Genomic DNA, 14,238 nt, shown 5'->3' with positions numbered 1-14,238 from the left:
ATTAATCGATTACTATTTTCATCGATTAATCGGTCAATAACATAATGGGGTTAAAAAAAAAAAAAAAGCCCTTTATAGTACAAAAAGAGCAAATAATCGCTACTGTAAATGTTACTTTCACAGTTCTACAGTAAAAAATGAACCCCTTACAGTAGTGATTATCGGTTTTTCTTTGTACTATAAAGGGCTAATTTTAGTTTTTTTTAACCCCATTATGTTACTAAACGTCTTAGATCTGGTTCACATCTATGTGTTTAGTGCTTTTTGCAGAAACGCACTACAGTCCATTTACATGGTTTCCCATGGGACACGTTCACATCTATGCTTTTTCAGCCGCTGCATATTTGGAAAGGGTCAGGGACTTTTTTTTAATACAAAACGGTGCTTTTTTTGGTTCAATATACTTCATCGGAAAAGCTACAGAAAAGCATGTAATTATTGCAGCAGTTTTTGTTTTTTTAACCTTCCCAACAATAAATTGGCCAAAAATAAATGCAAAAACGCAAACCGCAGCACAATCACATGCGCAAAACTCAAAACGCACAGCAAAAAACACTGCAGAAACAGATCAAAAGCAAACTGCATAGGTGTGTACCGAGCCTTATGCTGGCCACACCAATCAATTTTCAGACGAAATATTCACACGAAAAATCTTTGTACATTCGCTGAATGAAAGAATGTTATTTGAAATTTTCACTTGGTTTTTAACATTCTGTTTTTAAAATGAATGTCATTTCTGAACGAAAACCACATACACTGTCTGAAAATTCCGTTGACCAAGAAGTTTGCTATTATTTCAAAATTTTCCTGTCACTGTGGTTGAAAATGAACATCGATTTGACCCCATTAACGATTAGAAAATCGAATTTGAAGGAAGACATTGTTTTTAAATTAAAAAAATGTGATCTTGGAGTCTGATGATATTTACCAGATTCACATTTTAATGGTATATACAGTATATAGCTCCTCTAATAGTATATACAGTATATATCTCTTCTGTCTGTTATTCTCAGAGTGGATTCAATATTTTGCTCCCTAACCATATAGTTGGTTATTTATATTTACCACTGCATAGAGATATACAAGAATAAATTACCTTTTTTTTAAACTTTACATATTAACTAAATTATACACCACACTTTCTTTTAAGATTATTAACCGATTATGAAAATAATCGTTAGTTGCAGCCCTAGTCAGGGGTATTTTCTGACATTGTTGGGCCTCTGCAGCCGAGAAAAAGTGTGGTGTGATTTTCATTGTGCTGAATACTGGCTGTGGCTTAAAGGGACACAGAGTGCAGGAGTTCAGTAGTAAGTGATGCAAAAGTTCAGGAATAATTTCAACAAAGTTCCCAGAAGCTCAATAGTAATTCCACAAACTGTCACCTGATTGAGAAAACCACAATCAGTGAAATCCCTTCTTTCCGATATTGGTAGTGGCAACCAAGTGAGTCATCTCATCTCCAGATGGTGGACGGGGCTAGCAGGACTGTGATTGGCTTTAGCAGTGGCCAATGACAGTCGTCATCCTCCTGTAAATGGGTAGCGTCCCCCCTTAGCAGAACTGCACCCAATCTCTCAGCGTGGGGAATTCTGAAATTGGAATGCATTAGTGTCTCACTGACACTTCCCTGCACTGTTCTGCTGATGGGGAGGGAGTCAAGTGCCAGCAAAAGAGGCTTTGCGTGCCGCTTGCGGCACCAGTGCTGGGAGTTGCCTACCCCTGATCTAAAGAGTACAAGTACATAGTAAGTCTAACAAAGTGTAACTTCATCTGCAGAAATACAGATTGCGTGTTTCCTACTTGCAGTCTTACCATAAAGTAAAAACTGTATAAAAGGATGATCAAACAAGGGCCAGCTTGAAAGCCCTCAAAATCTTGTTTCCCATGGCTACTATACATCCTTCCCATAAGTCCAGACTTAAATGTAATTTTTTTTTTTTTTTGTAATAAACTTTGTTAGTAGAAATATTAAAACAAAAACTGGAATATAGGTCCTGTTTGGGAGGCGACAAACATTACTTAATAAAAAGTAATCTAGACCCTCATCACCCGAGAGAGTAACGGAATAATAGACAAACCAGTACACTAGAGACACAGCTGGTTTAATTTTCAGTTGACACATAATCCATCAGCCTTTCATCCTTGTCACTTTTTGTCTTCCTGGGGAAGCAAGGATAGACATAAAGGGATTAAAACACAGGACCAAAAATCTTCTTGTTAAGCAAAATATAGAACCTCTTGCAGCAGAGCCATATGTTTGTGTGTGATGAAAATACATTTATCTATAAAAATAGTGTACCATCAGGGGTTCTGATTCAATACCTACCAGAGATCCTGCTTGGTGTTCATGCTCAGCCTACTTTTGTTTTTCCTTCATACAGTTTGGTTTCTTCCTTCCTACAATCCCAAAAAAAATAGCTTTTAAATCTCTTTCCCCCAGAACTAGCCTGTGTGATTGTGTGCATATGCATGCAGGGATAGGCCCTCAATGTGTGCAGAATGTAAAATGGGGACATTTATTGGGTCCATTTACATACAATATGGTTTGGGAGAGTGCTGGGACCGCTCCTTGTTCTCACGTAGCCACCTTTTCGGGCAGGTAAGGATTGGAAGACAATTGACATGGTGCCTATACTGTTCTCCCTAATTGAAGGGGCATCTAATAAAGATTATTTTACTGGGAATAAAGATACCCAAAGACATTTAGATAATCAAGCCATTAGCCATTTGTGCTGGTTCAGCATCATGAGTTGCCGTAGTGTGGGAGGGCTGGCCACAAGCAATATAACAGCCAATGATGCTCTTGGGCAGTGCACTGTTTGGTGCTGGTGGACGGGCCTCCTGCACCATGACAATGCATGACGCTGATCCAGGACAGGTGGTGTGCAGGTCAACCCCCAGAATTCAGGAGATGATGAAAGTCTGGCTCCATTAGACCTCCTCATCTGCCGTCCTCTGCTGGAACCAAAAGGTAGGGCTCTGGTATTGATATGGGGGGGGGGGGGGGGGACCTCTCATGTGAAAGCGGTCTTTTGACGTGTAGTTAATTTCATCCAGGAGGTAGGGTACATCATCCCAGGCTCAGGTTTCCCTTTGATGAGTAACATTTATGGTTGTGTTTTTTTTTTTTTTTTTTTTTTTTTTTTTTTTTTACATTTTATATTCAGGTGCTTTGGGATGGGTGCCACAATTGAAAAAAGTTTGAGAAATACTGGCTTGAAAAAACCTTGCCCAATTGCAACTCTTTTCCTCCTCAATTCCTTCTAATAATAATCTAGCTGACCAAAAATATATTTAACTAATGTGTATATCCAGCCAATCTTTTTTGCTTTAAACAGTACCTTTTTATTGTGCGGTCAGTGCTCACTCACTGTTAGAGGTCGACCGATATGGGTTTTTCTCATGCCGATGCCGATATTTAGAAATCTCAGTGGCCGATGGCCGATATGTGATGCTGTTTTTTTTTGGGCCGATATATTAGGCCGATTTTTTTTTTTTTTTTTAACAGTTAGACCCCTTTCACACTGGGGCATTTTTCAGGCGCTTTTGGGCTAAAAATAGCGCCTGTAAAGTGCCTGTAAAACGGCTCCCCTGCAGTCTCAGTGTGATATCCCGAGTGCTTTCACACTGAGGCAATGCACTGGCAGGATGTTAAAAAAAAGTCCTGCAAGCAGCATCTTTGGATTTGTATACCACCACTCCTGCCCATTGAAATGAATGCGCACCGCAAAGCGTTTCGGCAGCGGCGCTTCAGGGGCGCATTTAACCCCTTCCTTGGCTGCTAGCTGGGTTATAAGCTCCCCGCTAGCAGCCGAATAGCGCCGCTAAAATGACGGTAAAGCGCCGCTAAAACTAGCAGCGTTTTACCGTCAACGCATGCCCGCTGCAGTGTGAAAGCAACCTAAAGTGATACAGAAAATTTTTTACATTTAAACATTTATTAAACAAAACAAACCTCCAATTAGTTCACTTGTATGTAGAATTTAGATAAAAAAAAAATAGAAAAAAAACCTATATCTTAAAAATAAATACACAAAAACAGGTAATCAAAACTTTTGGACGAAAAAAAATGGGCTAACTTTACTGCTTAGTTTTTTCTTAAATTTATTAGTGTATTTTTTTTTTTTTTTAAATTGCGTTTGAAAGACCGCTGCGCAAATACCATGCGACATAAAATATTGCAACAACCGCTATTTTATTCCCTAGGGTCTCTGCTAAAAAAAAATATATATATATAATGTTTGGGGGTTCTAAGTGATTTTCTAGCAGAAAATACAGGATTTTTACTTGTAAGCAACAAATGTCAGAAAAGATTTAGTCTTTAAATGGTTAAACTGAGAGCTTCTACACACAAGTTCATTCATAAGGCTGGGTTCACACTGGTGCGACACGACAGCCGTCCTACTTTGGATCCGACTTTGCCCTGCGACATAAAGCCGGCATGTGTCCGACTTTCAATGAACGGGGATCCGACTTGGATCCCCGCCAATGCCCGGCACTGTGTTTGGTATGAATCTTTAGGGGGAACTCCGCGCCAAATTTTAAATAAAAAACCGGCATGGGTTCCCCCTCCAAGAGCATACCAGGCCCTTGGGTCTGGTATGGACCTTAAGGGGAACCCCCTACGCCGATAAAAACAGCGTGGGGGTCCCCCCCAATCCATACCAGACCCTTATCCGAGCACGCAGCCCGGCCGGACAGGAATGGGGGTGGGGACGAGCGAGCGCCCCCCCCTCCTGAACCGTACCAGGCCGCATGCCCTCAACATGGGGGGTTGGTGCCTTGGGGGAGGGGGCGCGCTGCGGCCCCCCACCCCAAAGCACCTTGTCCCCATGTTGATGAGGACAAGGGCCTCTTCCCGACAACCCTGGCCGTTGGTTTTCGGGGTCTGCGGGCGGAGGGCTTATTGGAATCCAGGAGCCCCCTTTAATAAGGGGGCCCCCAGATCCCGGCCCCCCCACCCTATGTGAATGAGTATGGGGTACATGGTACCCCTACCCATTCACCTAGGGAAGTGTCAATAAAAAAAAACACAGTACACAGGTTTCAAAATTAATTTATTGGGCAGCTCCGGTATCTTCTTCCGACTTCTCCCGGTGTTCTGCCTCTTCTCCCGGGCCCCGCCGCTATCTTCTTCCAGCTCTATTGCCAGCGAGGGGCCCGGTCTGCTGCCGCTGTCTTGTCGCCGCTGTCTCGCCGCTTCTTCTCTTCATCGCTTCTTCCGATGTTGACACGACGCTCTCCCCGGCTGGAATGCTCTCTGTGCGCTCTGCTCTGACTTATATAGGCGGTGACCCCGCCCCCTTATGCCGTCACAGTCTCTGGGCATGCTGGGACTGTGACGGCATAAGGGGGCGTGGTCATCGGGTGATGACCACGCCCCCTAAAACGTCACAGTCCCAGCATGCCCAGGGACTGTGACGGCATAAGGGGGCGGGGTCACCGCCTATATAATTCAGAGCGGAGCGCCCAGAGTGCATTCCAGCCCCAGAGAGCGTCGTGTCAACATCAGGAGAAGAGGGCAGAAAGCAGAAGATTGAAGACCGGGCTCCTCCGCTATAGCAAAAGAGCGGCAAAAGAGCAGAAGATAGCGGAGGAGCCCGGCAGAAGAACCGGAGAGACCCCCGAAGTCGGAAGAAGACCCCGGAGCTGTCTAATAAATTACTTTAAAAATCTGTGTAGTGTTTTTTTTTAATTGACACTTTTTCCCTAGGTGAATGGGTAGGGGTACGATGTACCCCATACTCATTCACATAGGGTGGGGGGCCGGGATCTGGGGGCCCCCTTATTAAAGGGGGCTCCCGGATTCCGATAAGCCCCCGCTCGCAGACCCCGACAACCAACGGCCAGGGTTGTCGGGAAGAGGCCCTTGTCCTCATCAACATGGGGACAAAGTGCTTTGGGGTGGGGGGCCGCAGCGCTGTTGAGGGCATGCGGCCTGGTACGGTTCAGGAGGGGTGGGGGCGCTCGCTCATCCCCACCCCATTCCTGTCCGGCCGGGCTGCGTGCTCGGATAAGGGTCTGGTATGGATTGGGGGCGACCCCCCCACGCCGTTTTTTTCGGCGTAGGGGGTTCCCCTCAAGGTCCATACCAGACCCAAGGGCCTGGTATGCTCTTGGAGGGGGAACCCATGCCGGTTTTTTATTTAAAATTTGGCGCGGAGTTCCCCCTCAAGAACATCTGAGCACAAGTCGCGTGCCAAAGTCGGATCATACAAGACGGCAATCCGACTTTGATCCGACTTCAATGATAGTCAATGGGCTGAAGTAGGATCAAAGTCGGACCAAAGTAGTACAGGGAGCATTTCTAAAGTCGGAACGACTTGTGTCGGACCAGTTAGGACGGCTCCCATAGGGAAACATTAAATTTCACACGTCATGCGACATGAGCTCCCAATGTCGGAGCGTTTGTCGGACCAGTGTGAACCCAGCCTAAGTGTAAACATTGTATCAATTCAGGTTCTTTTTATCAGATTTGGCAGGCTGCCCAGAGAGGGGGAGAAGTCACTTCACAGAAGAATACAGGCAACTTGTATTGACTTCAGAAGTCATTTGCAAGTCGCGCTGAGTTATATCGGCCTTTTTTATCAGCACAATCGGCCGATGCCGATTAAGAAAAAAACACCAAATAGCGGCCGATATATCGGTCGACCTCTACTCACTGTCATTTATATTCAGTAAGTGTCCTTTCACATTATTGCTTTGCAGTAATGAGTGGTAAAAAGTGGCGTTTTACCAGACATTCGCTAAACGCATGCATTGAAGGAACTGCACTGTGCCACTAATTTGGCTTCCAGAGTGCCTATTCTTGCTTTCAGGGTTTCTTCACATTGGATGAGTTTCCATACATTTAACTACATTTTCAAATGCAGCTAAATGCATGGACAAATGAAACATTTGTTCTTCTGTGCATAGTGAAAAAAACCCTGTGTTCTACAATTTCAGTATGTTATGTTTTTATGATTTAATTCTTTTGGCTACTGAAGTCACTGAAATTAGGTCTTTAAGACAACACAACACACAGTATCACATGCTTTTCTAGTGTCAACCCAACATCACTGTAGGGAGTAAATGGATTGATGGGGGAAGGGAGGATGTTAAGAGCCAAAGAAAAAAAACTCATAGAATCTAGAAGCTATGTCTCAGGTGGGGAAATCTGAAAATATACAGCACTTGTGTCAAATATACTGTTGAAAGAAAATACAGTTTTCTTTAGAAGATAAAAAAGATAAAGCAAGCATAGCAAAAGTTGACATGACAAAAAAAACCTATACAAATACTTACCAATCTTAATTATTAATAGCGTTCAAAGTTTTATCAAAGCACTATATAGTATTGTACAGATGGCACCAAAGAGTTCTTTCAAAATCCCCTGTGCATTCGAATATAGAATGGATAAGTTAAAGTTTATCTAAATCCAACAACAAGCATGTAATTCATTGCAGTTTACCAATCCTTAAGCCCCATACGCACAGGCAGAATGTTGGGGCGATGTTTGCTGGTTGGAAAAAAAAAAAAGTCCGACATTCTGCCTGTGTGTATGTCTGTCTGGAAAACTAGCAGCCGACTGACACCTGATCAACGCTCTCAGCCAATGGCAACGGGGGAGATCGCTGGACTAACCTCGCATGCTTAGTACAGCGGCTCTGACCCACTGGGTTGCACAAAAAAAACAAAAAACTGTAGTGTATACCCGGCTTTAGATGTACGGACTGCGTTGGTGTTCTTTTTTTATAGACCTTATTCCTTTATTTTCATCTAGTGATCCTGCCAGTTGCATACAGTACTTCCTGTCCTAAGGTGACAACATTCACTTACTGTACATGTATCTTCGGAGAAGCAGAATTGTCACTCTAAGACGGGAAGTGTTTATAGCCCATCTCCGGTGAAAGGAAAAAAAAACCCTTGCAGTGGGGGAAGGTAAAGATGGAAAAATGTTTCACTTTACTTGGAGTTCAACTTTAAGATTTCAAAATAGCCTCTCACCTCTTCTCCATAACATAGGAGGGCAGTGTTCTAGAGTCCAAAGAGAGGACTAGAAACATTGCTAATTGATTACTGTCAGCACAGGCAGCGGGCACAGGAAATCATCAGCTCTTTAGATTCCTGGCAGGATCAGCAGATATTTTTTACACTTGCGGAACAGGTATATCAAAACATGGTATTATGGTATACAAGGTATTAACTAGCTCATTGTTAGTGTTATTATATGATTCAAATCAAATATGTAATACTACCTCCCCAAATACTCATTATAAAAAAGTATTAATTGCATGCAAAACCTGCATCTATATTTATTTGAGGTACTTTCACAGCGCCATCAATATATGCAGCGTTTTACATATTAAATGTACATTCGCATAAAACCCTGCCCTCAAGGAGCCTACAATCTTAGGTCCCTAACTCACATTCATACACATACTATGGCCAGTTTAGACAGGAGCCAATTAACCTTCCAGCATGTTTTTCAAGTGTGGGAGGGAGCCCACGCAGGTATAGGGAGAACATGCAAAATCCGTGCAGGTAGTGGCCTGGTTGGCATTCGAACCGACAAACCTAGTGCTTCTAAGCGGAAGTGCTAGCCTCTTAATCACTGTGGTGCCCATATCTCACTCTTTTCCTTTTATCTAGGCCCATTGTGGTCCATATTTTCCTGCCTAAGAAATGCTAAATCCTTTCGTCGTTGGAAAGACAGCCAAACAATATGAGCTGGTGGATCTGACTAAAGACAGTTTTTCCAGCTGGCATATATGACAAGTCTTTTTTCTTTCTTTTTTTTCTTTTTTTTTCTTTTTTTTCGTGACTGGCGTGTGTTGCCTTCCCTATTGAAAAGTCTCTATAAATGTATAATTTAGCCCAGTGATAAATGTAATTCATCTGAAAAGCCAAGCTCCAACAGTCATAAAAAAATGCAGAAATCTGTGTTTGATGGAGTTGCATTTTTTTCCATAATTCCATGGAGTTTATAAGCAATCAACAGATAATGGAGCTCAATACTATGTTCTGTTTAACTTTGTCCTTTTGCCCTGCCTTGTTGACCAATCTGATTTTTAGCAGGAGTGTAATCCAATAAAGGCTATAGGCAACTCTGTGACATTTTAATCCTATTGGAATGTTAAGTGAAATATCTTGTCTCATGGGATTTTTAATCAACCTTCATGTTTGAACTTCTGGTTTAAATGTAAAAATGATACCCGTAAACAGCTGGCTTCCTATAATCCATCATATACAGTAGATAGATGCAATTTTTATGGATAGAGCCTATGTTTTCTTATGTTTAGCATTTGTTGCTAGTATAGCAAATGTCCATCTACATTATGACTCCAAGGCTCTAATGTGAACAGCTACATGATTGTCTGAAGGCCCTCTTATAGATAGAGTATCGGAAATGTTGGTAGTTAACGGCTTAATCCAGTTTTATAAGCAATTTTAATCTGTAAATGTATAACTCTAGAGCCGCTGCTTATTTAATATGCAGTTTACATTGAATTACAAAGTATAACGTAAGTTTGATAATGCTTTAGAAATCATGGTTACAAAGGCTAGTAGTCCAAGTTGTTACTGACCATTACCACTGTGCATGTGGTTTATTTTAAGGTAACGTGTTAATAAACACTGTCTGGTGTCAGGACTCCTTTACTTTTTAGACACAGAATTGCTTCATATTGAACACAAAATTACCACTGAACCTCTGACAAATGTGCAAAGGCACTATTTAATCCAGATAGCAATTCCTTAAAAAAACATTACATTTATTTTTAGATACTGAAAATGTGAGTACCCAGATCCATGTTTCTATTGGCTTTCTGTAATCCACTCCAGTAGGGGTCAAACTGGGGGAGGTAGGTGCGTCATTGTGAGCCATTCGGCTCTACAGCATTGTTACTAGATTGAAATTGCATAACATCAGAATGGTGCTGCTCCTTCATTGCCCATACAGAAGACTGGATGTGGTGCAAACTGATTTTGTGCTGACTGTCCACTTGTGGAGAAAACAAGTTTACCATAGCATCGTTAAAGTGGACAGGTTATTGATAATGGTCTCTCAAGGTACTAACAGGCATAAGATCATTTTCACCCAGTCATACTAGCTGTATTTTTCTGCACCAAGCTGAAAGACCTCATTTTATTGGTGGTTTAGAAAAGTTTGATTTCCTTTTTTCCATATAAACTGTACCTTTTTAAGATTAGTGTAATGATGGTTTACTCTGATATGGACAAAATAAATGATTGTTTAGTGCAGGTTTAAACAAAGGATCAGTTTTATGGTCTTTCAGATTTTACAGAACCCCTAACTATGGCCAATGGGAGTAGAAAATACCCTGATGTCAGTTTACGTTTATTTTGCCCCTGTATTGGTCCTTTTTGACAAAAAAAAAACCTTTTTGTCTCCCCTATTTTGTCTTCAGGTTTATAGAGAATTTATCTGTGTACCCTTTGACATGTTTGAAACATCTTCAGACCACCTCGAGTGCTCTAATATGCAAATATTGGTCCCATAATTCATAACTTCACTTTGCCTAGATTCCTTCCACCCACTTCTCCTTCCTATTGATTCACATTTGGTCGCTGCTGAGATGCTGAGAAGGGGAGTGATGGACTAGAAGTAAATCATGGAAATTGTCTATATTTGCATATTAGAGTGCTGGGAATTTGGGGTTTCTGAGATGTTCTTAAGATCATCTAATAATGTGAGCAGGAACCTGGGGGAGCTATCTGATCTGTAAACTTTAGGGCCACTTTAGAAGGTGAGATGAGTACACCAGTTCAATTTAAGTAGCCCTAGACAAAAGCTCAAAAGTTAATGTTGGCTTACCATACCATACTTGTCACAAAATTTCAACTTAAGTGCATGTCTTGGAAATGAACCCTTCTGGCCATAAATTATATTGTTTGCTTGTATGTTGATGGGAAAACTTTCAATTATATAAGGACACTGAGCCAGCCCATATGGTAATGCCAGTGAATAGAGCCTCTTACGTCTTTTTAATTGCTAAGATCTTTTAAAGCTGTGCCAAAGCTCATGTTCTTCTATCCTGAAATGCCTTCAGGTTTTCATGTTAAACGCCCTACTTATATCACACGTTACCACAAAAACGTAGTTCCCCTGTTATTATATTTTGCTGTGGGTTTCTGTCATTTTATTTATATCGCCCATCTGGTCATACTGGGTTATAGTTGTACACGTGTATACCTAGTCATTGGCAACTGAGCTGTATGATGAAAAATGTAAAGCAAATGTATATTGTATTTTCATTGAATGCATTTTTTTTAGTTTTTGCAATGCTTACCGTCTTATAGAACTATCCATTTTTACCAGCTTCTTTTTAAGAACTCATTCACAGTATTGCATTGCTGCAATGCACCAAACCTGTGTTTGTGAGAGCAACACTGCGCAAAGAGTGTTGATGCACTAATGTGTTATGCTGCCTTGTTAGAAATGCTGTATGTGGCTTTGTTGGAGGGTTCTGGCGGCAGCCTATTTAAATGAAATGGCGCCCTTTAAAGGATAAGTTCACTTTTAGTAAACATGGGTGTAACATGAAACATGCTTCTATACACCAACATACTGCAGCCAGCCACACAGTTGCATCGTTCAGTCAGTTTTCTGTGAGTGAATGAACTACAAGTACTGTCAGCTGCTGCAGCAGCTGTCTTGTAGTTCTCAATGAACTGTGAGGGTGTCAATGAGCATTCTCGTAGTTCATTGATTCTACCTGCTGTTCAGTAACTGTCTGCCCATATGGGCAGACAGCTGACTGAGAAGAGAACCTGCAGGATCCTGGCATTGCACCTGCTATAGTGTAAAAAATAAATAAATAAATAAATAAATAAATGCACTTCCAGATTTTATTGCCAAAGCTAATTGAACAAGCTGAAGTTAGAAGCTGATTGGCTACCATACACAGCTGCACCAGATTCTGAGTGCTTCGGTTTTAGTAAATCTCCCTGAGTATTTTTGAACTAATCATCAAAACTAATCAGAGTGAATTTTCACTTTGTGTCACCTTATTTAATAAGAAAAGTGAACATTTTCATATTGCCATTAGCAGCTCTGAGGCTAATGCGTCTCTGGGGTAAACGGCTTTCTTTGTCTGCAGTTATAAACACACCACTTTTCAAAGAAGCCAGATTTTAGGACAACCTGCACTTGATTACCAATGTGTTTTTTTTTTTCTCTCTGACCATGGAAAATATCATTAGGCCTTCGGGAAAGCTTGCATAAAGCATACAATTGTTTAGTAGTGTACTAGATGTTTTTATATATTTGAAATCTCTGCCTGCGTGTCTTTATTGGCCATTAAATTTAGCATCCTGCTTTCCAAAATCACATTTTGCACAATTAAGGTTAAGCCATTTCCTTAATACTTTTAGTTTGGTAACAATGTGTTCTCATTAGTATTGAATTGTAGACTGTCAGAAAATACCTAATTGTCAGTTTTGGTTTGTTTCTGTTTAGGATAATGACCAGCACAATGGAAATGAAGATACTAACAAGTGACTTCAGGCTTCGGCACAAAAAAATGAAATGGCATTATTGCTCCTAAAGTTTTCTATGGATGCTGTTAAAACCCATACAGGATTTAGTGGAACCTTCCAGACCTGGGATGGAAAATTACAGCGATTACAATAGTAACTGCTCCATTGATGACTCCTTTAAATATAACCTCTATGGATCTGTTTACAGTGTGGTATTTATCTTGGGGTTAATTACAAACTGCGCTTCCCTTTGCGTCTTCTGCTTCAAAATGAAGATGCAAAATGAAACCGCTATTTACATGACCAATCTTGCTGTGTCTGACCTACTGTTCGTATTCACCCTTCCTTTTAAAATATTTTATAACTTTAACCGCCACTGGCCCTTTGGGGACACCTTATGCAAGATATCAGGCACAGCATTTTTGACCAACATTTACGGAAGCATGCTTTTCCTGACTTTTATCAGCGTAGATCGGTTCTTAGCCATTGTCTACCCATTCCGGTCTCGAACCATTAGAACACGAAGGAATTCTGCTATAGTATGTGCAGGAGTTTGGATCCTAGTCCTCAGTGGAGGCATTTCTGCTTCACTTTTCTCCACCACCCATAAGTCTACAACAAGCACCACATGTTTTGAAGGCTTCTCCAAAAACATATGGAAGACCTATTTGTCGAAGATTACCATTTTTATAGAGGTGGTTGGGTTTCTTATTCCCTTACTGCTGAACCTGACTTGCTCCTCGCTAGTTCTGAGGACGTTAAGAAAGCCTGCGACTTTGTGCCAGATTGGAACCAACAAAGAAAAAGTTCTGAAGATGATTGTTGTCCATATTGCCATTTTTGTTGTGTGTTTTGTCCCATATAATTCCATCCTTTTTCTTTATGCTTTGGTTCGTTCACAGGCAATAGCAAACTGTTCAGTTGAGAGATTTGCCAGGACAATGTACCCTATAACCCTTTGCATTGCAACCACAAACTGTTGTTTTGACCCCTTCGTCTACTACTTCACTTCCAAATCCTTTCAAAAATCATTTAACATCAACCCTCTCATAAAAATGGATACCCTGTTTAAGATAGATTCTTCGGCAAAGATCGCTTTTCCAGCAATGCAAGAGGAACTAACTGAACAGATGAACATTAACAATGGAGGAGAGCTCATTCCAGAATCTAACTTTAAGGACTAGAAATCTGTGCTCTAGTATAACATTCAACAAAAGTCTCTAGTGACTGGAACTTTAATTTATAAAGACAGCTTTTGAGCTTCATGGTCAGTATTATAGATGGTATAAATGTGTATAAATATAGAGTTTTAATTTAATTAGAAAATACCCTGTATACTGTAAAAAGCTTCAAGTGTGGTTTGTTCACAAAAAGATGTTTTAATTTTTTTTTTTGTGTATGTAAATATTCAACGAAAAGTATTGTAGATGTATGTGTTCCCTTGACATTGTTATAGTGTTTATGGCATTTTGAATGTGAAAAAAATGGTCATATACTACGTTCTGGGTATTTTGATTTATTTATATGATACTCTAAATTGGAACGTGCGGGCAAGTAAATGTTTTTGTTTTAGCAAATCTATGGCATTGTGTTCTCATGGCAGGTTTTTCAATGCAGAAGATAGACTTTTATTCTTTATAAGTAAAGGCCTGCGAATATACATTTTTTGAAAATCAAGCAATAAGGAGTGATCAAAATCTTAACCGCTCACCTTTGGGTATCATCATTGGAGAAATTATTGATATACTTTGTGGA

General features: G+C 40.8%; 1 protein-coding gene across 3 annotated transcripts in view; it reads left to right on the top strand.

Moving 5' to 3' along the window:
- LPAR4 (lysophosphatidic acid receptor 4) overlaps window positions 1-13,981 on the top strand; it is a 55,173-nt gene extending 41,192 nt beyond the window's left edge. For all 3 annotated transcript variants that reach the window (XM_073599109.1, XM_073599108.1, XM_073599110.1), the window contains exon 2: window positions 12,464-13,981. In XM_073599109.1, the coding sequence (XP_073455210.1) occupies window positions 12,564-13,667 (1,104 nt within the window). In that variant the 5' untranslated portion in view covers window positions 12,464-12,563 and the 3' untranslated portion in view covers window positions 13,668-13,981. The remainder of the gene's footprint in view (window positions 1-12,463) is intronic.
- The last annotated feature ends 257 nt before the right edge of the window (window positions 13,982-14,238 follow it).

This window comes from Aquarana catesbeiana, linkage group LG09 (assembly GCF_042186555.1).
Source record: "Aquarana catesbeiana isolate 2022-GZ linkage group LG09, ASM4218655v1, whole genome shotgun sequence".
NCBI lineage: Eukaryota > Metazoa > Chordata > Amphibia > Anura > Ranidae > Aquarana > Aquarana catesbeiana.
Note: the sequence above shows the minus strand (reverse complement) of the source record. Positions and strands in the feature narration are given on the sequence as shown.